This window comes from Nilaparvata lugens, chromosome 2 (genome assembly GCF_014356525.2).
Source record: "Nilaparvata lugens isolate BPH chromosome 2, ASM1435652v1, whole genome shotgun sequence".
In the NCBI taxonomy this organism is placed as follows: domain Eukaryota; kingdom Metazoa; phylum Arthropoda; class Insecta; order Hemiptera; family Delphacidae; genus Nilaparvata; species Nilaparvata lugens.
The window spans coordinates 51,218,225-51,244,641 of NC_052505.1; the positions used below are offsets into that span (position 1 = coordinate 51,218,225).

General features: G+C 33.7%; 1 protein-coding gene across 2 annotated transcripts in view; it reads right to left on the reverse strand.

Annotated features, from left to right (window-relative positions):
* The window catches only part of LOC111057026 (esterase E4), a 302,990-nt gene that overhangs the window by 274,123 nt on the left and 2,450 nt on the right, over positions 1-26,417 (reverse strand). For both annotated transcript variants that reach the window (XM_039421458.1, XM_039421459.1), the window contains one exon: positions 12,563-12,840. In XM_039421458.1, coding sequence (XP_039277392.1) covers positions 12,563-12,829 — 267 coding nt within the window. In that variant the 5' untranslated portion in view covers positions 12,830-12,840. The remainder of the gene's footprint in view (positions 1-12,562; positions 12,841-26,417) is intronic.

Genomic DNA, 26,417 nt, shown 5'->3' on the forward strand with positions numbered 1-26,417 from the left:
ACCACAAACCCCTACAATGGTTATTTTCTATGAAAGAACCGAATTCAAAATTATTAAGATGGAGACTGAAATTAGAAGAATTTGATTATGACATATGTTACAAAAAAGGAACAGCAAATCCATCCGCAGATGCCCTTTCCCGAATTCAATTGAATAATAACAACACACACAACCAAAACTCACCTAGATTATTCAGTGATATTGATGCGATTATAAATGAAGCCATTGAAAATGTAGTGAATATCATACCTAACGAGGATGCACAATCTATGATAGCTAACGTGGATGATAACGAAACGTTATTTCAAAGATTAGAAAATGAAACCGGTACAGATGATAATGAAACCCCATTTAGAGGATTTGAAAACGAAACCCCTTTTCGAGGATTCGAAAATGATGAACCAGATTTCATAGGTCCTGCTGAAGATGAGTTCATAGAAAATAATTCTCATACGCAACATTCTAATTACGAAAGTAACACATCAGTAGAAATACCAGTTTCAGATGACCCAGTTAACTATGCTAAAAACCAAGTCATATTGAAGCTTGTGAGCAATAACCCAAAGAAAGTCACTATTCATAAAATATTTGATAGTAAAACAAGAATGATAGTAGAGATATCTGAGAATTATTTCGATAAAAATGTGATTGACTTCGTGAAAGAATATTTAGTGCCTAATGTTAGATATAGCTTGTATTTTGAAAATGAATTCTATGAAAGATTTGCTTCAGTGATTGCCAAAAATTTTAAATTTTCAAAACTCATACTTGTACGATGTAAAGTTAAAGTACTTGATGTAACACATGAAGATGACAGAATAGAAACTATTGATAATTATCATATTGGAAAAACGAATCACAGAGGTATACAAGAAACGTACGATAAGATAAGAAGAAAATACTATTGGCCAACATGAAAAATTATATTCAAAATTTTATTAACAAATGTGAGATATGTCTCAAAACAAAGTACGAACGAAATCCACTTAATTTAGAAATGAACTTGACACCGACAGCTACAAGGCCGCTTCAAATCATTCACATGGACAGTATAACATTTGAGAAAAAGAAATTTCTCACGATCATTGATAGTTTTTCAAGATACGCACAATGCTATCCAATAACAAGTTGTTTTAACAGTGTTGAGGTAGCAGACAAACTGCTTAGTTTCTTTTCCCACCATGGTATCCCTCAAACTATAGTTGCCGACAATGGATGTGAATTCAATAATGGCTTAGTAAAGGAATTGACAGAATTGCACAAAATCAAAATGCACTGGATAAGTACTCAACATCCGCCTTCAAATGGCTTAGCCGAACGTTTTCATTCTACGATAATTGAGCACATCAGAATATTCAATAATCGCGACGAGTTCAAAACAGAAACAATTGAAAGTAAAGTAAAGTACGCCGTAATTGCTTATAACAATAGCATTCACTCGGTAACAAAACTGACACCTTTGGAAGTTTTATATGGACACATAGAATCTAATCCTATTCTCGAAATTGACATTCAGAACAGATTTATTAACGAATATGTTAATAATCACAAAGAAAAAACTAAACGACTATTTGACCATATACAGGAAATAAACCAAAGTAGAAAAGAACATGTCATCAACGAAAGGAACAAAGATCGAGAAGAACTACCGGTACCAGAAATCCCAAAAGAAGTTTATGTGAGGAATGTACAAAAACAAAGTAAAACAAAAAATAAATTCAACAAAGAAACTCTCCTATCAGTGAATCGAGAACTTAAAACTGCCAAAATAAATCCCCGACATCATAACACTAGAGAGAAAATTCATTTATCCAAGATAAAAAGACATAGAAAGTTTAAGAAACTGAACAAAGATCAAACTAATGAGAGAACTGAACAAGTAACAACCGATCCTAATTCAAATCCTGTTCTTCCAGGTTCCTCCTCTGCCTAATGAGTATGGCGAATCATTCTTCTAAAGCTGAAGAATTCAGGAATATAAGTAGTAATCTAGGAATAATTGCAGCAGATTTAGGCTCTGCAAAGTTAGAGATTTCAAAACACACTTTCATCCACTATTATGAACTAGGAAGTATTTTTGATCATGTTGATAATTTGAATATGTATTATGATAAGGTATCTGAAAATATTAGAAATAAGATTCCAATAAGGGAAAATGTAGAATATATAACTGATAATGGTAGTAAAGCAAGAGACATAGTAAACTATTTGAAATTTATTAATCATACTAGGAATGTAATAGAAGATAAGTTAGATATCATAAGTGTTACTAATGATAAGAGATCTAAAAGAGGACTATTGAATGGCATAGGAGCCGCAATAAAATTTATTACTGGAAATTTGTACTCGTATGATGGTGAAAGATACGATTATTTACTTGAACATTTGAAAACTAATCAGAACAGTTTGATTGATCAAATATCAGCCCAATATTCATTGAGTTCAGAACTTATTGCTGAATTTAATCAGACGTTGAACATTGTTAATTATAATTTTAATGAGTTGGAGAATAAATTTAAATTTGTAAATGATAAGCTTAGCGACTATGTAGAACTAGAGAAATTTAGAGATATGCTGAACCAGTTGAATATTTTATATAACATTGTATTAAGTTTGATCCAAGACATTGAAAACTCTTTAACATTTTGCAAATTGAAAGTTTTACATCCTAGCATTATTTCAACTAAAGAATTGTTTTATCAGATAACCAAGATTGCTGGTTACTATCAGAATAAATTACCATTGAAACCTGAATTGAAAAATATGTGGGAATTCGAAAATTTGATAAATGTAAACTGTAAACTAACGTCTAAAGAAATCATTTACTTTTTGAACTTACCAATCGTAGATGAATCAAATTATAACTTATACAAATTGTTTTCTGTACCTAGTATGTTTCAAAATGGATATGTAACTATTATTCCTAAGGTCAGATACTTACTCAAGTCAAACGATAATTATAATAAGAAAGAAATATCAATTGAAGGTCTAACTAGTGAATGCACTAGAAAAACAAGTTCAAATTTTATTTGTTCTGTAGAAAGTTTATGTAATGACAAATTGAAATGTGAAAAAGAAATTATTGAATCAGGAACTACATCAAACTGTAAATATAGTAGGATGAAAATAGGTAATAGTATTGTGAAATGGATTCCAGAATTGAATAGCTATTTTTGTATCTTTCCAAATGAAGAAAACATAAAAATTGACAAGCAAGCAGAAACGATAACAAAATCTGTAAAAGGAGTTTATTTAATTAATAGCAACAACAATACATATTATTATAATGGTAAAATACTTAATCATTTGTCTGAATCAAAATATCGACCTAAGTTATTGAACCTAGACAACGTTATCAATAGTATGAATGAAGACCAAGAACCAGAATTCACAATTAATTTAGAACATCTTAATTTTAATCCGATTGCTGTTAACAAGTACACCCCCATGAGGGAAGAAAGTATTTTCACTACAAACATTAAGTTCTTGGACAATTATTTTGTATGTAATCTTTATTCTAATGCCAATTGTTCTATTGTATTGTTATCTAAGTAGAAAAGTTTCACCCAATGTAAACATTGTTAACAACCCTACCCCCGAAGTTCTTTTTAGGGTTGGAGGAGTTATATAGCTAATTACTTATATAGTCAGCACTCCTCATTTCATTATTGTTGATTTAGCATAGTTGTAGTGGAAGGTAACATTGTATTTAGTAGTCAGTTCCAAGATAGCGGACATAGCGAACGGAGCTCTATCGCGGGATATAAAATTATTGTAATATGTGGTTAACAAATAAATTCATTTTTTAAAAAGACTATTTGATTAATCGCAATCTTAACTTGAATGCCCATAGAAAAATTAGGTCTTATTTCCTTCTTATTTTTTATTATGTTTTTGTATTTTATATTTACTCACATATATTGATAAACATTCATATATATACTATTCAAACATTCATGCTATAAATATATGAAACCCTCTTGTCTTTGTCTCAATGAATGCTACCTAGATGCAATTATTTTGCTAGCAAGTATCTGATTAAATTGTAGATGTTTGGCTTGATCCTTATTGACATTGCCGACAAGCGTTGTTTGTAAAGAACCTAACCTCAAATTCACATAATATTATTAATTTTGGTCTGGCCAGAGAATTCGAATTGTAGTGCCAGAATGCCAGACTGTGGTTCTGCCAATAGCAGGCTTGTGTTTGCATCGGCGCAGACCGACCTGCTTGCTTGGCATTCTGGATATTTTTAGTAAGTCGTCCTTGTCTTTTGTCTTGTCTCATCAGCCCGTTTTGCAAGAGCAAAGTTGTGTTTGTCATGTAATTTTCGATCGGAAATTTCTTGTAAATTGTTTGAGTGTTGTGTGTGTGTGAATTATGAATATAACAGCATAAATAGTATTGGATTGAATTAATTTGAATCAGATTTGAATTTATAAAGAATCCAGTTTGAGCTTTGTTCAAAACACAGTGCATAGCCTGCAAGTTTAACGCAAAAAGGCAGCCCGGAAGCAAGAACCTGTCTTATTCCCAGATTTCGTCCCACCCTGAACCTGACCAAAACACCTAATAAAGGCTTCGAAGGACAAGTAGTCAAGATTGGAATAAATCTGGTGAGTTTTTGCTCTTTTTTTATTGTTCATTAATGCAGAGTTTAACTGTACAAATAACCTGGCTCAAATTGAAGATTAAATTTTGCTCCTTGTTTGTATTTGATTATTTAAATAGTAAATTACAGTCCTCTGGTAGCTCTAGCCTGAGCTTTGTTCAGAACAAATTTATTAAATAATCGAGAAATTGATTTCCATGTCAAATTGTTAGCCATAATCTCAGCCTTTCTAGTCATTATCGTCTTATCTATGCTCTGATTGGTAAACAGTCAGATTCGGCTGGAGTGTACAGAATGTATCAATGCCCATAGAAAAATTAGGTCTTATTTCCTTCTTATTTTTTATTATGTTTTTGTATTCTATATTTGCTCACATACATTGATAAATATCTTTGATTGATAACACCATTGGTGACAGATATTTTTGTTTTTCTGTCTGAGTCCTAGTAATTCATTTCAATTGATGAAGTTTTGTATTGGTATCAAAATGCACCATCAGATAAACGCCCCTGAATTTGAATCTAAAATATTTGAGAATCAAGTGTTTCCAATACAAATTCCAATAATAAATTTTCACTTAAATACTCCACATAAAAATATCACATTTTCATAATAACATACAGACTCTATCTGCATATGCCCCATATACTTTCTTTCTTCAAACATTTTCCTCATCAGAAATTATAATCCCCATACATATAACATTAATTTTATCTCCTTTCATGTAACACTGTAATACAATAAGTTTTGAAGCTACCACTCAACAGCGCTACCAACTGTTTCTATCACAATTTGCTTATAAACCATTCTTAATTCTCACTACAATAAATCCTTCATTTTTCATCATTATGGGCTTCTTTTATTCACATTATTATTTCTTAGGTCTCATATAATCGATATTCAATATGACTAATATAATAATATATGATTATTCTCACATCTTTCTCTTAGGTACCACATTGTCGGTTCTATGGTCTACAAAATAATCAAGGTAACTTGGCTTTTTTGAGGGTTTGATAATTACATATAATATAAAACACTCAAATAAATATATAGACCCTAATTAAATACACAGATAATACGTATAATCACTAAGAACTATTTTTTTTTCTATCAGCTGGTTGACAATGGCTACTGATTTTGATTTATTTGGCATTGGCTGAGTACAGAACATACATCTCTGTTTTTATATACGCTGTGGCTACAGTTGACTATCAATTTACGAACGGTACGGTCGGTACTATAAATTTCTCATACATCTACGTTACAATTTACAATAATCTATGAATTATTATTTTTGGTACAGTACCATACAAAAACTTATTATTATTTCTGGTTTTCAAAGTCAAAACTATTTTACTCCACTCAATATCAAAAGGCGCATTTCAATCGCTAGAACAGAATACTAATGTACAGGTTTGTTTCTAAGGGTGTAGAAAATAACTATTTGAACTAGCAAGCCCTTGGGCTAAAGAAATTAGAATCCTGACGATTTTTTTATAGCCTAGTCAATCCTTGGAGGATATAATAAAATATCTGGTGTGGTAAACTCACACAACTTTCCTCGTCCATTCAACAGTAAATGTCACATCCAAGAGTACATGTTAAAATTATAGGAAAAATAGTCATAACCTATTAGTGTCACTCAATAAAACTGCAAATTGGTGACTTTCTGAAAGCGATAAACATGCCTATACTAAAGATGCGTTTACTCAAATGCTATTAACAAAATGTTTATTTTCTCGTCATTAGACCTATAGATTCTATTAGATTGAACATAACTTATCATACACATGATGTGCATATGTGTTTGTCAAGCTCCGTTTAATCTAATAGAATCTATTAGGAACGGAAAAATAAACATTTTGTTAATAACTTTGATGTAAACGCAGCTTAAGGCCACTGTTTAGATTATAAACCACCTTTAACCTGACAATACAAATTTCACATTTGAACGTAGTAAATGTACTACCTAGAAATACATTACTATATGTGGCAATAGTGCCTATATTTTCTAAATTATTTGAGATGATAATGCAGGAGCAACTCTCTGAGTATCTCGAAAATAATAAACTATTGTCAGATAAGCAATTTGGCTTCAGAAAACAGTGTAGCACAAGTAAAGCTGTGCAGAAATTAACAGATCAAGTTGTAATGGATCTTGAGAGTAGGTTTCTTGTTACTTTCAGATCATTTGATATGAGTCGTGCGTTCGATACAGTCCACCATGATCTGTTATTAAGAAAATTGGAATATTATGGTTTGGAAATTCAGTCTGTTAGAGTGATTAAATCTTACTTAGAGGGGAGGAGTCAGTTTGTGTTTCAATCTGGATTTCTGTCCAGTGGCAATGATGTACTGTATGGTGTTCCTCAGGGATCCATACTAGGACCACTATTATTCATAGTTTATATAAATGACTTACCTTCAAATGTTGATTGTGCTACCAGAGAGGGTTTCTTGTTTGCAGATGACCTGGGTTTAAAAATAAAAGCTAATACCACATTAGAGTTAGATCACCTACTTGTAAATAGTACAAATATTGTGACTGATTGGTGCTCAGCAAATCATCTTACACTCAATATAGACAAAACCTGTGATATTAGTTTTAGTTATAATGATAGGTTACCAAGCAGTATTGAATCACTAAAGTTTCTAGGTATATATATTGATAACAGACTGAATTGGTTTTCGCACGTGGAGTCCCTAAGTAAGAAATTATCTAAAGGCCTTTATATGTTAAGAAGATTGCGTGGAGTTGTTGATGTTGACGTTTTGTTAAATGTTTATTATGCTCAGATATTCTCATTGTTGTCTTATGGAATCATTGTATGGGGCAATTGCAGTAGGTCCATTGAGATTTTCAGGCTTCAGAAAAGGGCAGTAAGAATAATAATGAATGAAAACCAAAGATCTCATTGTAGGCCTCTTTTCAAAAAAACTTAAGCTGTTGACTCTGCCGTCCGTCTATGTTATGAGCCTGCTTCTCTATATACATACTTATAAAGGGGATTTGGCTACTGGCACTGAAGTCCATAATCATAATATGAGGCACAGAAATAACATAAGAACTTAATACCTCAGGTATTCACGATCACAAAAAAGCTGGCTGTTTATTGGAGTAAAATTGTACAATTTCTTACCACTATCTATTAGAAGCCTTTCTTGTATGAGTTTCAAAAAAAATTATCCTGCAGCAAGAATGCATTTATACAGTGGCTGATTTTTATGAAATTGATTTTCGTATGTATGAATTGTGAAAATGGGTTTGTAAATTACTTTGTATTGTTTCTGTGCTTTGAATTTTTTGTATAATATTATATGTATGTGTATATGTATGTATATATCTATATATGTATATGTGTATGTATGTATGGATATATATATATATGTGACGATTGACCATACATTTTGTTGAATGTCTTATGTCAATAAAGAAATTTCTATTGTGTCTGTGAGCAAGATAACTGAATTCCTAATTAACTGATTGTCTTGAAATTTTAAACTTAAGGTCCTTATACCATGTGGATCCTACAATAAGAAATTCAATTCAAAATGGTGGATAATGACTATAAATCAATGTTTTTAACTGTTTTCTCGAAAACGGCTTCAACAATTTTTTTCAAATTCATACTCTGGATAGCTATTTATAAGCCCTATACCCCACTGACATGAGTCTCATTTCTGGGAATATTGCTGGAGCTCCGAAATATTCTTGAGGAAAATGGATTTTGTTGAATTTCTATCACTATTTTCTCAAAAATGATTTGACCAATTTTTTTCAGATTCATACCCTGTATAGTTGTTTATCAATTCTATCAACTGGCATGAGTCTCCTTCCTGGGGAACTACCAGGGGGTCCACCCCATCCTTGAGAAATGGACTTTGTAACCTCCTTCTCGTGCATGAGGTAGGTAGGTAGAGCAGTTTATTCAAAATAACACATAGTCGAGATATTTCATCTGTAGAACATCTGTTTTGACGGCTTTTGAAAAATCATCAAATTTCACAATAATTTACACAAAGGGAAATGTACTCTGAAAACAGTAATTATATTATACAATGATATGATCAAAGTTTTATATAATATGTAGCTGCCAATCGTCATTAAGCTATTCCCTTAAATCATTTTTGTTTATTATTCCCCCACCTCACACGCAGACTCGTTCTACTCTTTAAACATTGTAAAGTTAACATTTCAAATGTTTGTAACATTTCGCTTTTTGAGAATAAAAACTTTTTCATTCAAGAATGAGGCTTATAGTTCAATTAGCAAGGAAAGTTGTGTGAGTGTACCACACCAGATTTTTTATAAAGGTGTACGACTTAAACCCTTTGTATCAAAGTATTTTATGACTTAACAATTTTTGATGTTGATTAGTGTTGTATCATTCATATCAATACCTCTTTCTTTTCTTGAAAGTTATAAGTTGACTTATACTAGTAGTTCTGTGAACAGTAGACCTCACGCAGTATTCTCATCCACAAGTACCTGATTGAAACTATAGACCTTATGGAAATACAGCAATAGACTGGCTTCTCCACACAAGTGTGCAATCACTTGACAGCTGATTTATGATGAATAATTCTATAGTCTGATTTTACTCTAATATTGGCGTATGAAGGAGGCTCCTTTTCCCTTTTATATTATCCTTGAAATGCAAAATTTCCAAAAACCTTGTATAAACGTCGATGCGCAATTAAAAAAGGAACATACCTGTCAAATTTCATGAAAATCTATTACCGCGTTTCGCCGTAAATGCGCAACATATAAACATATAAAGATTTCAACATTTGAACATTTAAACATTCAAACATTTAAACATTTAAACATTTGAACATTTAAACATTCAAATATTAAGAGAAATGCCAAGCCGTCAACTTGAATCTTAGACCTCACTTCGCTCGGTCAATCATTCACATCAATACCTATTTCTTTTCTTGAAAGTTATAAGTTGACTAGTATAATTTTTACCAATACCTATTAGATTCAATTTGTGCCGAGCACTCTTTTTAATTCAGGCCTTTTCCCAAGTTATAATAGTAAATTTAATACGCAATAGACTAGAGCCATTATTGTAAGTGAGTTAGCGAAATAAATTATTTTCTCTCTCGATTATGAACGGCCATGACTTCGAGTTTCCCATGATAGATATTTAAAAATTGTGGCTCCGAGTCGTCGAGGAATGTAGATTATGGAATTATCTCTAAAACTTAGCCTTCGTGTCGCGACATAGAGTGCGATAAGTTGGAAAACAGCAAGCATTGAAATTATAACAAACTACCGATTTTGCAGTTACTATTTGGTCCAAAGGCTCTAGAAGCCACGCGACGATTGGTCAAATTGATTCCCTTCGCCCAATAGGAGACCTGTTTCAAAATACAGTAGTGGGGATTCCCCAGTCGAGAGACCAGATTACGTTTCGGAGGACACTTTGCTAGGAGCACTACGAGAGTAAAGATGTAGTCATTATGTTTCGCCCTTCTTGGGCAAGTTTATAAGTTTATATAATTAGTTAATGTAGGAGCTAGTTTTATTTTTATTAAAGTTTAAATTTTCTAGTAGTGCCATGTCCTGAAAGGTTTAATTGTGTTTCTTCTTCATGTACGAATAATTGTTTCTTCAAATAACCGCTAAGCGGTTCATGTGTGTCCCCAAACCAACTTCTTGTACTACCACCCCTTTGGTTCCGCAACTTTATGTAACACCGCTTCAAGACACCCGTTCAGACGACAGGTCTAGGGACGTAAGAGGACGTCGCCGTCAAGCCAAATTCAACCGGTAAAAGTTCACCGCCAAAAACAAGGTACTGTAACCCCGACGATAAAGCAACGTACAGACCAACGAAAGTGCAGTGTAGTGAAACAAAGGATCATTCGAGAATGTCAATCAAAAGTGGGGATTCAAAATTATTATGAAATGGGTTATATGGGTTACTATCGACGAAACTTGGGTTCAACGGGCTTTTCTTTCTTGAGTAATTTTATGTTGAAATTAACTTGTTATTTGATGACTGATATTGTTTGGTTTTGTGACGTATTGCTATCTAAAAGGGGATAGTAATGCGCCCCCGAATCAGATGAAGAATGTCAACAAAGTAACATGAAATTGTTGTTTCTGTTGTTCGATTTTAGTTGCCAATGTTTATTGAAGCTGTTTGTATTTTTCAATTATTTCAAATTGTAGTGTTATTCTATAGTATAAACCTATTAAACCAGGCATGGCAAGATTAATTGAAGTTTTCTTGACTCTAGCCCGTTCACCTGCATGAATTAGGTATAGACTCAGGTATTTTCTAGATGTGTCGGCCTATTTCTAAATTCTAAATTTTATTCAAAATTATCTTCTTTATCATCTTTTAAAAGGTCAGGCACACAACTGCGCCACTGCTGCTGAATGTTTAGCCAAAGGCACAAATTCCACCTTTTAAAGTTATGAATTGGCTTGTATCATTTATATCAAACATGAATGATTTTTTTCTGAGATGTATTCTTTTCCTTTTTCTCATTTTACCATGAGGATAACTCTAAAACAATACTACCTACACTTAAATCCTTAATACCAAAAAAGAGCAAATTTTTCTGAATAAGACCATGTAGAAAAGTCAAAATCGACATTTTGTGACTTAACCCCTTTTTACTTTCCTTGCCCTATTACCATAGGTAAGGGAAGTATTGCTTTCCAAAAAAAATTAAGGTACCCTAATTTCAAGCTTTCTATACTTTTCAAGGTCCCCTGAGTCCAAAAACATGATTTTTGGGTGTTGGTCTGTGTGTGTGTATGTGTCTGTGTGTATGTGTGTGTGTGTGTGTGTGTGTATGTGTATATGTCTGTGAACACGATAACTCCATTCTTAATTAACCGATTGACTTGAAATTTAAAACTTAAGGTCCTTATACCATGAGGATCCGACAATAAGAAATTCAATAAAATTCAATCAAAGTTGGCGGAAAAAATGGCGGATGATTACTAAAAAACCATGTTTTTCACGGTTTTCTCGAAAACAGCTCTAACGATTTTCTTCAAATTCATATCATGGATAGCTATTCATAAGCCCTATCAACTGACATGAGTCTCATTTCTGGCAAAAATGCAGGAGCTCCGTAGTATTCTTGAGAAAAATGGCAAATAATCACTGAAAAACCATGTTTTTCACGGTTTTCTCGAAAACGGCTCTAACGATTTTCTTCAAATTTATACCATGAATAGCTATTCATAAGCCCTTTTGACTGACATGAGTCTCATTTCTGAGAAAATTGCAGGAGCTCCATAATATTCTTGAGAAAAATGGCGGATAATTACTAAAAAACCATGTTTTTCACGATTTTCTCAAAAATGACTTGACCGATTTTTTTCAAATTCATACCCTGTATAGTTATTTATCAGCTCTATTAACTGGCATGAGTCTCCTTTTTGTGGGAAACTGATGGGGGGTCCACCCCATCCCTGAGAAATAGACTTTGACATGCATTAGGTAGGTAGGTAGAGCAGTTCATAAAAAGAACACATAGTCGAGATATTTCATCTGTAGAACAGCTGTTTTGACAACTTTTGAAAAATATCATCGAATTTCACAATATTTACACAAAGAAAAAAGTACTCTGAAAACAATAAATTATATATACACATATACAGTAGTCTGATCGTAGTTTCAAATATGTTGCGGCCAATCGTCATAATGTTATTCCCCTAAATTATTCTCCTTTAAGAATGGGGCTTACAGTTCAATAAGCAAGGAAAGTTGTGTAAGTGTACCACACCAGATTTTTATCAGTACAGTATTATTATTAGTGCTGCTAAATCTCATGAATTGTAAAACTTTTTTTTAGAAACCCTATAGGGTACATTTCTCCAGATACTGCATCTTACAGTAATCTTAGCAGTGTGTAACTCAAATACTGTATCTCATCATCTTATCTAGAATGCTGTAGGAAATAAACAATAAATACCCTATATCTTTGGTCACCGGTGGGAGGTTTGGCATATGGAATGTCGGTCCAGGCCTGGAATATGTCATCGCCAACAAATTTGAATATGTTTCCATACAGAATTCCAGATCTGATCACCGTTTTGGCATTGATTACATCATCTAAATCGAGGTCTTTGAACTTTCCTAGACCATACACCTGCGCCACTAGCACTAGCAATACCAGCGTCACGGCCACCACACACCACATGGTTCTAGGCCCACAGATAGCGGATGCCATTCCCAACATCAACTCGTCTACTGCAAAAAATTCGACAAACTAATTTATTGAGGCAGTGATTTGAGCAATAGATAGAAATAATACCAACTGAGAACTGTTTGTGTATTTATTACAAGAACAACTGTTGAAAAGATAACATAATTATAGAGACACAAAACATATTATAATGTTTGAAATGAAGTATGATGGTACATATTATGAAAACTGGAAGATACAACTTTGAAAATCAGAGCACAGAGAAACAAGATACAGTTTGAAATGACTGGAAAACTAAGCTTTGAATGAAACTATAAAACATTTTTTATGTGTATTGAATAAATAAAATAAATAAATAACCCATTTATTAACTCATTCAACATTTACGAAAATTATAAAATCAAAAGCTATATACAATTCAAAAGGCAATAATCAGCAGATGCTAGGGTATAATAAATTATCCTTCAATGTTGTTTTTAATAATTATGAACTGCTTATCATTAAATCACTTTTTGCTATTAGAAAAAACGACTAGCAGTTAGATATTTTACAATAAATGAATTAATCACTCACTGCGACAACAAAATCTTCCAGCAGGTCCGCCATCTTCTTGGTTGTACTCATAGACAAGTAAAAGGATAGGATGGCAATTTTTATTGTGCTGTTGGTGTCTATTGGTGTCTATTGGGTTTGTTGTGGCTAAGAAGGTAATCAAAGAGGATGTGGGATTTGAAGTTGGTTTGTTCGTTTAATATACATTGTCTATTGCTTTTTAATTGGGTGTATATTTCAAATTGTTCTATTGTGTCCAGTTCTGGTCCTTTGTTTTTTAAGTGTATGATTTGTAGTTTTCTTGAATTAGGTGGTTGGCAAATGCAGATTCTGTTTTCATTTTTAGTCCATGGATATGTTCCTTGTATCTTTGATTGAAAGAATGACCTGTATGTCTGATGTAGAATTTATCACATTCACAGCATTTTAGCTTGTATACTCCTGGGAGTTTGAGTTTTCTTGTTGTCTTGAATTTTTTCTCTTATATTGATTTGCTTGTATATTTTATTTTTTGTTCTAAATGCCACTTTATACCCAGATTTTCAAAACATACTTCCTATTCTGTGGGATTTGTTGTTTATGTATGTCAGTGTTAACCTGAACACTACAAAGCAGAACTCAGTACTATAAAATATCAAGCTCAGCAAAATGGATACCAACACAACCTCATCGACAAACTACTCCAAAAAATCAAAAATAAAAAACAAGAAAAGGACAAAAATGAAAAGTTCATAATACTGGCATACATGAACAACAAATTCAACAGAATAGGAAGTATGTTTCGAGAATCTGGGTATAAAGTGAAACAGAAAATAAAATATACAAGCAAATCAATAAAAGAGAAGAGATTCAAGTCAACAGAAAACTCAAACTCCCAGGAGTATATAAGCTAAAATCACAGAATACAACATATGGTATAATTTATATTATACCATAGTAGGTATAATAATAGTACTAAGTACCATAGTATTATTAGTATTATATTTTGTATTCTGTGCTAAAATGCTCTGAATGTGATAAATTCTACATCAGACAGACAGGCTGTTCGTTCAATCAAAGATACAAGGAACATATCCAGGGACTGAAAACAGAACAGAATCTGCATATGTTGACCACCTAATTCAAGAAAATCACAAACACACAGACACGAATACTGATCTACAAATCATACACATAAAAACAAAGTAACAGAACTAGACACAAAAGAACAATTTGAAATAGACGCCCAATTTAAAAGCAATAGACAATGTATAATAAATGAACAAACAAACTTCAAATCCCACATCCTCTTTGATTACCTTCTTAGCCACAACAAACCCAATAGACACCAATAGACACCAACAGCACAATAAAAATTGCCATCCTATCATTTTACTTGTCTATGAGTACAACCAAGAAGATGGCGGACCTGCCGGGAGATCTCGTTGTCACAGTGAGTGATTAATTCATTTATTGTGAAATATCTGACTGCTAGTCGTTTTTTCTAATAGCAGAAAGTGGTATAATTATTATTATTTTTCAATAGAAGGATAAAGTGTTGTGAAAGTGCATTTTGTAAAGTTTTCTTTTGTCTTCATTTTAATCCTTGTAGAGCCAAACTTGTTTGAATACGTTTTTCATTCTCTCTCATTCCTTCCTTTTTCTTGCTACTCTCTGCCACGTGGCTCCGCCGCATACTCTCCTGAATTCTTCGTCCCATCCGTACGGGGGCCTTCCTCTGCTTCTGCTCAGCATGCATGGGTGCCAGTCGAGTATTGCTTTGGTCCACCTTCCATCCATTGTCCTTGTGATATGGCCTGCCCAATTCCATTTTCTCTCGATATTCATTCTTCCTAAATCTTCAATTGTTGTTTCATTTCTGATCCATATTTTGGTTTTCCTATATACTGGTATTCTTTTCACTCCTCATTATCTTTTCAATCGATCTCACACTCGTCCTGTGTTTCTTGATTATTTTTTCATTGAGAGTCCACATTTCACAGACGTATAGAATTGCTGGTAGAATACATGTTTGAAGTAGGCGTCTCTTGCTTTCTATAAGAATATTAGATCTGAAGAGATAGCTGTATATCTTGAACATTGACCAACCTATTGCCTGTCCCTATTCTCTGTCCTAAGTAGATGAAGCGTTCAAATGCGTCTATCCTTCTGTCCTCAGTCTTTAATACTCTCTCGTTACTTTCTCTGTTATAAATCATCACTTTTGATTTATCGAATTTTACTTTCAATCCGACCTTTTTCGGTGCTATTTCCTATAATAACAATATCATCGGCGAATTTCAATGTATTTAATTTCACCCCATTGATGTTGATTCCTTTTCCTGCCATTGTGATTATTCATCTAAAGATTTCTCCAGAACTGCATTGAATATTTTCGCTAATGGTATATCTCCCTGCCATTCACTTTAACCACTCTACATTTTCCTCTCAATTTGAATTCAATTTTCATGTTTCTGTAAATTAATCTGAATAATTCCAGGTACTTATTGACAATTCCCAAGTCTTTAAGCGTTTGTAATATGGAAGTTGTGTTGATTTTATCGCCATATATGCTTTCTCAAAATCAATGAATAGCAGCACTAGTGGAAATTTATACTCATTAGAATTCTTTATCAGTTCCTGTAAGACTAAGATGTTATCCAGCGTAGAAAAGTTTTTCTTGAATCCGGTCTGGTTAATTGAAGTTACTGCCGTCAGATATCCATCTATCCTGAAGGAAATTACTGCCGTGAATATCTTGTAAATATTTGACAGGGGACTTATTGGTCGGTAATTCTTGATTTCCTTCCTATTGCTTTTCTTGAAGAGTAATATTAAGTTAGCTTTGAGCCATATTTCAGGAATCTTTTCACTCATAAGGCATACATTGAATATTTTTGTTATTATTTCAATAACTTCTTCGCCACCTGCTTTTAACTCCTCGTTTGATATTCTATCAGGGCCTTTTGCTTTCCCCTCCTTGAGATGTTCAATTGCGCGCTTCACCACACTCTTCAACAATATCGGTGGACATTCTTCATTTGTACATTTATGTTCTCCAATTCCTTGTTCAGAGTTGCATCCTTCTTGTTCATCTTTTTTATACAGATTCTCATGGAACTCGCAAATTATCCCGAGTATACCTTCTATTTCTCTTGCTTCATTTCCTCTCTCATCTTGTATACAAATCATTGTGTTATTCCCAAGTAGTTGTTTTCTGTTGAACTCTTTAATGCTATTTCCAAATTTCACGGTCTCTTCTAACTTCTTTGTTTTTCTTTCAGATATCCATTTCTTTCTGATGAGTTTCGAAATTTCACTGAATTCTATTTTATCTCTGCCAAGTCTTTTAAGCTTTTTTCTTTTCTCCAATAGCTTAACAATCTCTCTTGGAACCTTTCTTTTCTCGTTCTCTGTTACGTTTCCTACCAATTTTCTAGTTTTTCTCAAAGTACTTGTCAGCTTATCAAATAAAACATTCATGTCTCACGTTCATTGATTCTCTCTATACAAATTGACTTGTAATTTCTGTTCAAATCCGGAGTTTCTCAAATCCATTGTACTTATTCTTGTGAGACGGTCGCCCTAGTACTTCTTCCTTTTCTCTTCATATTCCTATCTTCATTTCCTATCCATTTCCTATCTCCATTTTAAGAGGTCTGTGGTCACTTCCTGTATTTATTCGGTCTTATATGTCTACATACCGTATTGAACAATACATTTCTTGTCTACGACAAAGTAGTCGATCTCGTTCCTAGTCTCTCAATCGGGGCTCAGACAAGTCCATTTTCTTGTCTCATGTTTCAGGAAGAATGTGTTAATAAAATACATGTTTTTACCTTCTACAAACTCGACTAGTCGTCCGCCTCACTCGTTCCTTTCACCGTATCCATACCTTCCCACACATCTTTTGCCTCTGTTCTTACAAATTTTTGCATTCATATCTCCTATAATGATGTTGAATTTGCATGGATCATCCTCAAAAGCTTCTCCTAGTTCGAGTTCTACTATATCTCACTCAATGTTTTCTAGCTCCTCTAGCAGCTGCTCTATCCTTCAATTAGCTCTTAGAGACCTACAGTTGTATGTGATTATTTTCATATTATCTTGATGTGCTTATAATTTTCTTCTTGAGACAGATTCGATTTTTTCCTGAGTACATCATTCCTTGTGAAAGTCGATGTGAACGATTATTGTATATTGATTTTGTTTTAAGGGACGGATACAAGGATCAAAAAACTAAATTGCGAGATTGAGGAATGGACAAGATCAAATAAAACTGAAAAAAAAATCTTCTAGGCACCTACTATTTATTGTTCTATGTTTTGTTTTTTTATCATAGAATATAATGTATCTCTGTTATGCTTTGTCCGATACTCATTTTTTTGGTGTTGACTGATCGTAGATAAAATTTCTTGGTAAATTTCTCTATCACCGTTCTCCCGCAATTATTGATTAAAAGTTTGAAATGTACGCCATTTTGAATTTTCGAATTGGACAAAGTTGAATATTTTTTCTACAGTTCATCATAGAATAATTATTGTGTGTTACTAACTTCTATCTAATTTCATCATTCACTAATCTACAAAATTATATTTTGTCTGTAAATTCCACTAATCTTTATTCTAAATTTGGTTGTAATTTCTTAGTTTATATTGAATAAATATATTACTGCAACTTAGGTCCACGCACAGGTTTTACCTTGTAGGCTACTCCTTAGACATAGATGGACATAAAAAATTTACTGCACTGCAGTTTTGGGAGTATTTTTATAATTATATTTAATAGTATTTTTCTTGTATTATTTTTAGATGTTTCAATATTATATTATCATAATTGTGTATATTTTTTCAGAAATACATTTGAATTTGAAAATTGTAATGTATATTTCAATCTAATCATTATTTTAATTTCGAGTGCGTTTCATGATGATATTAATGGCTCTGAAATGTGAACAAAATTAAACAACATCGCAAACTCTAGTGAATTTGACAGAAGAAAAAACTTCTTTTGTCAAAACTTTAAGAAAAGTATCAAATGAAGCAAATTTCATTCTTTCAAATTTACGCCCTATTTACCACACAGTAATCAAGTAATTATTGTAATGTTTCATTACTTTTTTTTTTCATTTTGTATAAGTTGTTATTGGTATTAATAGATAGAATTTACAAAATGTACTTGTTCAGACGATATCTTTATTCCAAAAACAAAACCATTTAATGATACATTTTGTTACTTACTCTTGTAATGTAAAAGTAAATACACCTACAAGACAACATCAGTAACAACCTGTTCCAATTTATGATAATTTAGAATACCTGAACTTGCCGACTGGTGGATTCACGGAGGATCGGCAGCCTTGATTGTGGGCTGATTAGTTTGCGCTTTCCTCCCCTTCCCCCTCTCCCAAAGAGGCAAGATAACCTCCCTCCCTCATCCCTCCTTCATCCTCCCTGTTTATCTTTCTAACCAGCACTTCAAGAATAGTGCTCGAGAAGTCAGCATCGTTTTTTGTTTTCGTTCCGTGGCGTTCGAGCTTGAACGCAATTAATCATCTCGTTTCGTTTCGTGATATATGTGCAATATCATATAGGCCTACGCATAAAGACAGGATATCGTCAGCAGTAACTTCTACACACGAGATACAGTCCACTTCCTCGCCAGTTCCAAGGTTAGTGCAAATTAAAGACTTACTTTTGGGGTTGTCAACGTTTTCGTGAATTAAATCTTAACTGTACCCCAATCCATAGGTTTGGAGACAGGACGGGATTACCACATGGTCCTACCAGGCCTTGGATATGTTCTATTTCCAAGAGATTTATTTTTCAATTTAAATTTCAATTCGTTAATAGTAGAGTTACTTGTTGATACATGCACTGAAATCCATGTTAAATCCAGTTACAAAGTTCCTTTCCAAATATCCTTGTTTATCTAATCAGTTACTTAGTTACAATGGCAAGCCCACAAGCCTTGCTTACTATTCGTGTGAAGAAGAAAGAAACTTTGTTTAGCCGTGTTCAACAAGCTTATGACTTGTTGAAGGACATCAATGATCCTAAAATTCAATCTTAATTTTTGATAAGAAGTATATCTATTGAAAATACTGTGAAAGAATATTCTGCACTCTTAGATGAAATCAATGAATTATCTATTCAAGTTGAACCTACTAAAGAACCTGAATATCAATCACTTACCGTTATTGATAATTTATCCTGTGCAATAATAAATGCTCGTGATAAATTGAATCAAATGAAAAATGAGAAGCCGAAGGAGAAAAGTGAACCTTCACCTTCAACCTCTCATTCTCCCCGTTTGAACATGATATTACCTCCTACTGAAATAAAACCGTTTGATGGCTCTGATATTTCAGACTGGCCTAGATTCAAAAATATCTTTTCATCATTGATTGTGGATGATAAATATTATTCTCCTGTTCATAAATCTCATATTTTACATAATTTGTTGAAAGGCGAAGCAGCCAGAGTAGTAGAATCTTTTCAGATAAGTAGTGATTTTGATTTGGCATGGAAAACTCTATGCAAGCGTTATGAAAGTGATAGGGTGCTAGCTAACTACTACATAAATGAGATTTTGAAAACTAGTTCAATCCCATTTAAACCTTCGTTACAATCGCTTCAAGATTTTCTTGTTAAAGTAGGTGATAGTATTACCACTCTGAAATCGTTGAAAGTTCCTGATTTGGCTGATTATATCTTGTACTCATTAGCTATTCGACAATTAGACAAAATATCACGTGAATCGTTTGAGCTCGAGGTAGCTGATAAGAGCTTTCCTTCTTGTCAACAGTTGATTGATTTCGTGAATAAGAGAGTTAGATCTTATCAATTATCTGCATCTGATGTGCCGTCTGTTAATGAACAAAAATCTATCGAAAAGCCGAAAAATAAGTCTTTTCAGAAAAAGGTTGTCTTATCTACTCAGGCTAATAACAGCGTTCGAAATATAAGCAGCTCAGTTACTTGTGAATTGAATGATAGTGCTAAAACAAAATGCTCATTTTGCAACTCAACGAATCATTCGTTATTCAAATGTCCTGCTTTCTTGAAAAGAGATCCAAAAGCTAGGAATGAATTTATTAAATCATTGAGAGTCTGTTTCAATTGTTTCTCCAAATTTCACGCTGTAAACCAATGCAAGTCTAAATCGTTGTGTTATTGTGGTCGTATGCATAATAAATTACTTCATTATCCTCGTAGTAGTGATAATAGCCGTTCGAATTCTCCTGTTCGTTATCAGAAGTCTACTGATAACATCTCTAAAGTTGCTTTGAAATCGAAATCCGTTGATTCGATCACTCAAACTGACAGCACTATGAATGTTGTTGAGAATTCAAATTCTTCTAAGCATTGTGGTATCACTGATAATGTTATTGATAAGTCATCAATTGTTAGTTTAATTCCTAAAACGAGTGTTGTTCTAGGTACTGCTCAAGCAGTTATTAAAAATTCATCTGGTTCGTTTATTGGTGTTCGTTTAATGATTGATTCTGGTAGTACTGCTAATTTCACCACAAAAGATCTTGTTATGAAACTTGGTTTATCTGTTCATGATTGTCATCAAAATTTCTCTGGTTTGAATTCCTCGATTGTAGGGAATTCTTCTGGTGTTGTGAAATGTTTGTTGAAACCTAAGGGCTCAAATCACCCTCGTCTAGAAGCTGAGGCTTACGTGATTGATAAAATAGTTGGTTCATTGCCCCCTATTTATCTCAGTTCGAAAGTGCAAAATGAGTTGAAAAAATTCAACCTTGCTGATCCTGTGTTCTATGAACAACGTTCCATTGATCTTCTATTGGGATGTCAGTTATTCAACAAATTATTACGTCATCATAGTCAAGTCTCATCTAGTGAAGAGTGTTCGTTTTACGTGATTCCTACCATGTTTGGTGACATTATTTTGGGTGAATTTCCAAATCATTCCGGTCTTCTTAATCAGTCATTGACTGCATTAATGACGTGTCCCACCTCTGAGAACTCGTTGAATAATTTGGTTCATAAGTTTTGGGAAAGTGAAGAAATTCCTAATCATAAATTTCCTAGTCCCGATGATGAGTTTTGTGAGAAACATTTTGCTGAAACTCACACGCGTGATACTGAAGGAAGATATGTTGTTCGTCTCCCTTTCAAAGTTGACACTAATCAACTCAAGTTTCATGAATCTCATGATGTTGCTTTAAATCGTTTTCTGTCGTTGGAGCGTCGTATGCTGCGTGATGCTCGTTTGAAATCTGATTGCGTATCATTTATGGAAGAGTATCTTCTTTTGGATCATATGGAAGTTGCTAAAAAACCAGGTAAATATTTTATTCCTTATTTTTGTGTATTCAATCCGTCATCACCTACAACAAAGGTTCGTGTTGTATTTGATGGGTCTGCTAAAAAGAGTCACATTTCGTTGAATCAAGTTCTTCATTCAGGTCCAAAATTGTTAAATGACATATGTGATGTGTTAACTAGATTCAGACTTCACTCATTCGTATTCACGTGTGATGTTACGAAAATGTATCGTGCTATCCTCTTTGATGAAGAAGATCGTTCTTTCCTTCACATATTGTTTCGTAAAGATCCTTCCGATGATATTGTCGCTTATGAGCTCAAAACAATCACATATGGTTTGAAACCGTCTGGTTTTCTTGCTCAACGTGCTCTCATTCAACTAGCGAAAGATGAAGGAGATAAATTTCCGTTGGCAGCAGCAGCTATTCGTGATGATATATATCACGACGATTTTCTCACAGGTGCTAATTCGTTGGAAGAAATCTGTGAAATAAAATCACAACTTTGTAATCTTCTAAACTGTGCTCATATCAAGTTGAATAAATGGAGCAGTAATTCTCCTGAGTTCTTGGATTTGATTCGTTCTGAAAACACTCAAGTACCACTTCATATCAGTGATGAGCCTAGTTCAAATGTGAAAGTTCTTGGCGTAATGTGGAACCCAACTACTGATTGTTTTCATATTAAAGTCTCCGTTCCAGAGTTTCAAAAGAAAAACTCTAAGCGCACTGTTCTGTCCGTTATCGCGCGTCTGTATGACCCTCTCGGTTTTATAGCTCCAGTAATATTCAAAATGAAATGTTTTTTACAAGAGCTGTGGAAGTTGGACATCGATTGGGATACGCCGATTCCTGTTGACTACAACGAATGCTGGAACGAGCTGATGAGAGAGCTTCCTGCTCTAAGTTCAATTTCAATTCCTCGATGCGTTTATGGCGATGCTTTATCTTGTCAAATACTTGGGTTTTCCGACGCATCGCTGAAAGGAATCTGTGCTTGTATCTTCTTGAGAGTTGTGTCGTCAGAATCTACGGTGAAATGCTTCCTTTTGAAAGCTAAAACTAAAGTTGCGTCGTTGAAAACTCTGTCTATTCCTCGATTAGAGCTTCAAGCTGCGTTGTTGCTTTCGCGATTGTATGTTTCAGTCCTTCCTTCACTGGAAAAAATCAATCTTCAATCTACGTTCCTGTTCAGTGATTCAACTATTGTTTTATCTTGGTTGCATATACCTCCTTACAAGTTGCAAACGTTTGTTGCAAATCGTGTTGTGAGAATATTAGAGTTGACTAATATTTCAGATTGGAATCACATTGGTACTGATTTCAACATTGCCGACGTTGGATCAAGAGGCCTTTCTCCCCAAAACTTGTGCAATTCGCAAGATTGGTTCAATGCTCCAACGTGGTGTTCTAATTCGTTGTCATGTTGGCCGTTGTCATCTATGACTTACCCTGCTACTGAAATTCTGCCTGATGTGGAACAAAATATAAAGGTGTTGTTTTGAATATCACTGAAGAGACTGCTGTTATTCAGATAACACGTTTCTCCTCATACATGAGATTGTTACGTTCCTGTGCTTATGTTTTACGTTTCGTGAATAACTGTAAAGCATCAATTAGTGGTGTCTGTCGTAAATCAGGCGCACTTAGTGTTCAAGAGTTGAAATGTGCACAAATTTATTGTGTTAAAATTGTTCAAAAGTGTCATTTAAATCGTGAACTCGACCTATTGAAAGAGGATAAACCCTGTGATAAGAGTTTCCAAAAATTGTCTGTATTCTTGGATTGTGATGGTGTGATTCGTGTTGGTGGCAGATTGGTAAATAGTGCTTTAGGATATGAAGCCAAGCATCCTTGTTTGATACATAAAGATAGTCATTTTACTAAACTCCTCATTGAGTATTATCATATTTCTCATCTTCATGCTGGACCAAGAATAGTGCGTGCTCTTATTCAGCGTTATTTTTGGATTGTTGGAGCACACAGTGTTATCAGAAATGTGATTTTCAATTGTACTCGTTGCCGTTTATTCAATGCAACTCCTGTTGCTCCCGTCATGGGTGATATTCCCAGCTCTCGTGTTGTTCCCAGTGCTCCCTTTCTGAAGGCTGCGGTCGATCTAGCTGGTCCTTTCACTGTCAAAGAGAGTATTCGGCCCAAAGCTCGTACGTACAAGGCATACTTTGCACTGTTTGTCTGTCTGGCAACAAAAGCTTGTCACATTGAGGTGCTTACAAGTCTTTCATCCGAAGAGTTTATTAACACTCTCCATCGTTTTGTTTCTAGGCGTGGATTGCCTAAAGAAATATTCTGTGATCAAGGGACGAATTTCAAAGGTGCTGCGCGACAATTGAAGGAAATTGTTGAATTTCTCAGATCATCAGAAAATCAATCCAACGTCTGTGATGCGATGTCATCTAAAAGCATCCAATTTCGTTTTAATATTCCACATGCTCCTTTCATGAATGGAATCTGTGAGTCTAATATTAAAAATGTGAAATTCCATTTGTTTCATGAAGTGGGAAATTCGGTCCTAACTATTGTTGAGCTTTCCACTCTGTTGGTGAAAATTGAGGCGATACTCAATTCGAGACCATTGTATGCGCTCTCTTCATCTCCTGATGACTACGAGGCGCTGACTCCCGGACATTTCCTTGTTCATCGCCCTCTGTTGGCGGTTCCTGAAATTGACGTGAGTGATGTCAACGAGTACAGACTGTCTCGTTGGGAGAAGGTTAATCGCTTCACTCAGAGATTGTGGAAGAGGTGGGAGAGTGAATACCTCCACACTCTTGTATGTGTGTGAATGTAGAATCTGGAAATTGGCTCCTTGATGGTATTTTTTTTTACAATCAATTAATATAAATGTGATTTACTTATTCACTTCAAGTTTATAATAATACGTAGGAAAGGAATGTATAGCAAACACTATAGTTGTCGTTTTTGTATTTTGTACACATTAGGTTCTCTTTTTTTGTTCACTACAGTGATTCAGTATTGTTATATACATTTTTTCCAAGTTAATTTATTTTCTCCTCTTTTCAATTATTTAAAATTTGTTATTATTTAAAATAAGTAGATATTGTTTGTTTTTTCATATTGTTTGGATTATTTTTTTCTTTATCATATTATTTGTATTTTTTTTATATTGTTACCTTTAATAGAGAGTTAAGTGTAAGAGAGGGCCGACTGCGCCTTAACTTCGCTCTCTAGGGAAATAAAGGCAGTCATTCAATTCAATTCAATTAAAATATTTGTCATGTAGCTATTCCTGATATAATGTAGTACTTTGATAAGCATGTACTGGTATATAGAGTAAAATTAAAGTGCCAAACTTCGGGAATAGGTTCTATTGGTCAAAACAAAGAGAAAATGTAGAATAATTTTTTTCCTAAAACACTTTGTTTACGAGATATTCGCCATTTTCTATTTTTTACAAAATAGTTTTCATATTCAAAGTTCTTCAACCGATCGTTATAAAAATCGGTAAATATGTTCAAATAAGAGAGATGAACTGTACAAAGAATATTCAACTTTATAAATAAAATTATACGTAATATTACTTATAATAAAAAATTATGTGAATAAAATTTCCTAAAAAAATTTCTTGGTAAATTTCTGTATCACCGTTCTCCCGCAATTATTGATTAAACGTTTAAAATGTCCGCTATTTTGAATTTTCGAATTGGACAAAGTTAAATATTTTTTCTACAGTTTATCTCTCTTATTTAAGCATATCTACCGATTTTTATAGCGATCGGTTGGTAAACTTTGAAGCGTTTTAGGAAAAAAATTTATACCACATTTACTATTTGTTTTGACCCATTGAACCTATTCCCGAAGTTTGGCACTTTAATTTTGGGACACTCTGTATAAATATTAAAAACTATAATAATATTGTTCACCACTTTTTAGTCCTCCCGTACAAAGAACGGGTGCACTGCTAGTCTCAAAAATCTGGTGTGGTGCACTCACACAACTTTCCTTGCCGTTATGAAAATTGATCACCTGACGCTAGTGTACTCGCGCATCTCAAGTCTACTACTCAAAGATATGAGACAGCTAGTGATAGGTCAATAACGCTGGAAACACATGAGGTTTGCTATCTCTTCGTAGTGAATGATTTAATAGAACCAACAGTTTGCAATTTAATAATCACATTTTCTCGGATTTCAAGCTTATTTTCAATTTTAGGTGGAAATGTTACTGGACATTAATTGCAGAGATTTTCATGCTCAATCTTTTCCACTTGAAATTTTTCGTTTAAATTGTATATGAAGGCTGATAATTAAGAATCTAAAATCAAACTATGCATAGATAGGGTGAAGCTCCTGAAATTTTTACAGATATAGGACTTGTTGCAGTTGATAGAGCTTATCAATGACTATTTCAGGTATGAATTTGATCAAAATCGTTGGAGCTGTTTTCGAGAAAATCGCGAAAAACCCTGTTTTTGACAACATTTTTGCCATTTTAGCTGCCATCTTGGATTGAATTTGATCGAAATTGTTCGAGTCGGATCCTTATAGTGTAAGGACCTTACGTTCCAAATTTCAAGTCATTCCGTTAACTGGGAGATGAGATATCGTGTACACATACGCACATACACTCATACACACACACATACAGACCAATACCCTAAAACCACTTTTTCGGACTCATGGGACCTTGAAACGTATAGAAATTTAGAAATTGGGGTACCTAAATTTTTTTCGGAAAGCGATACTTTCCTTACCTATGGTAATAGGGCAAGGAAAGTAACAATTATATCGAAAAGATACTTTATTTCTATTC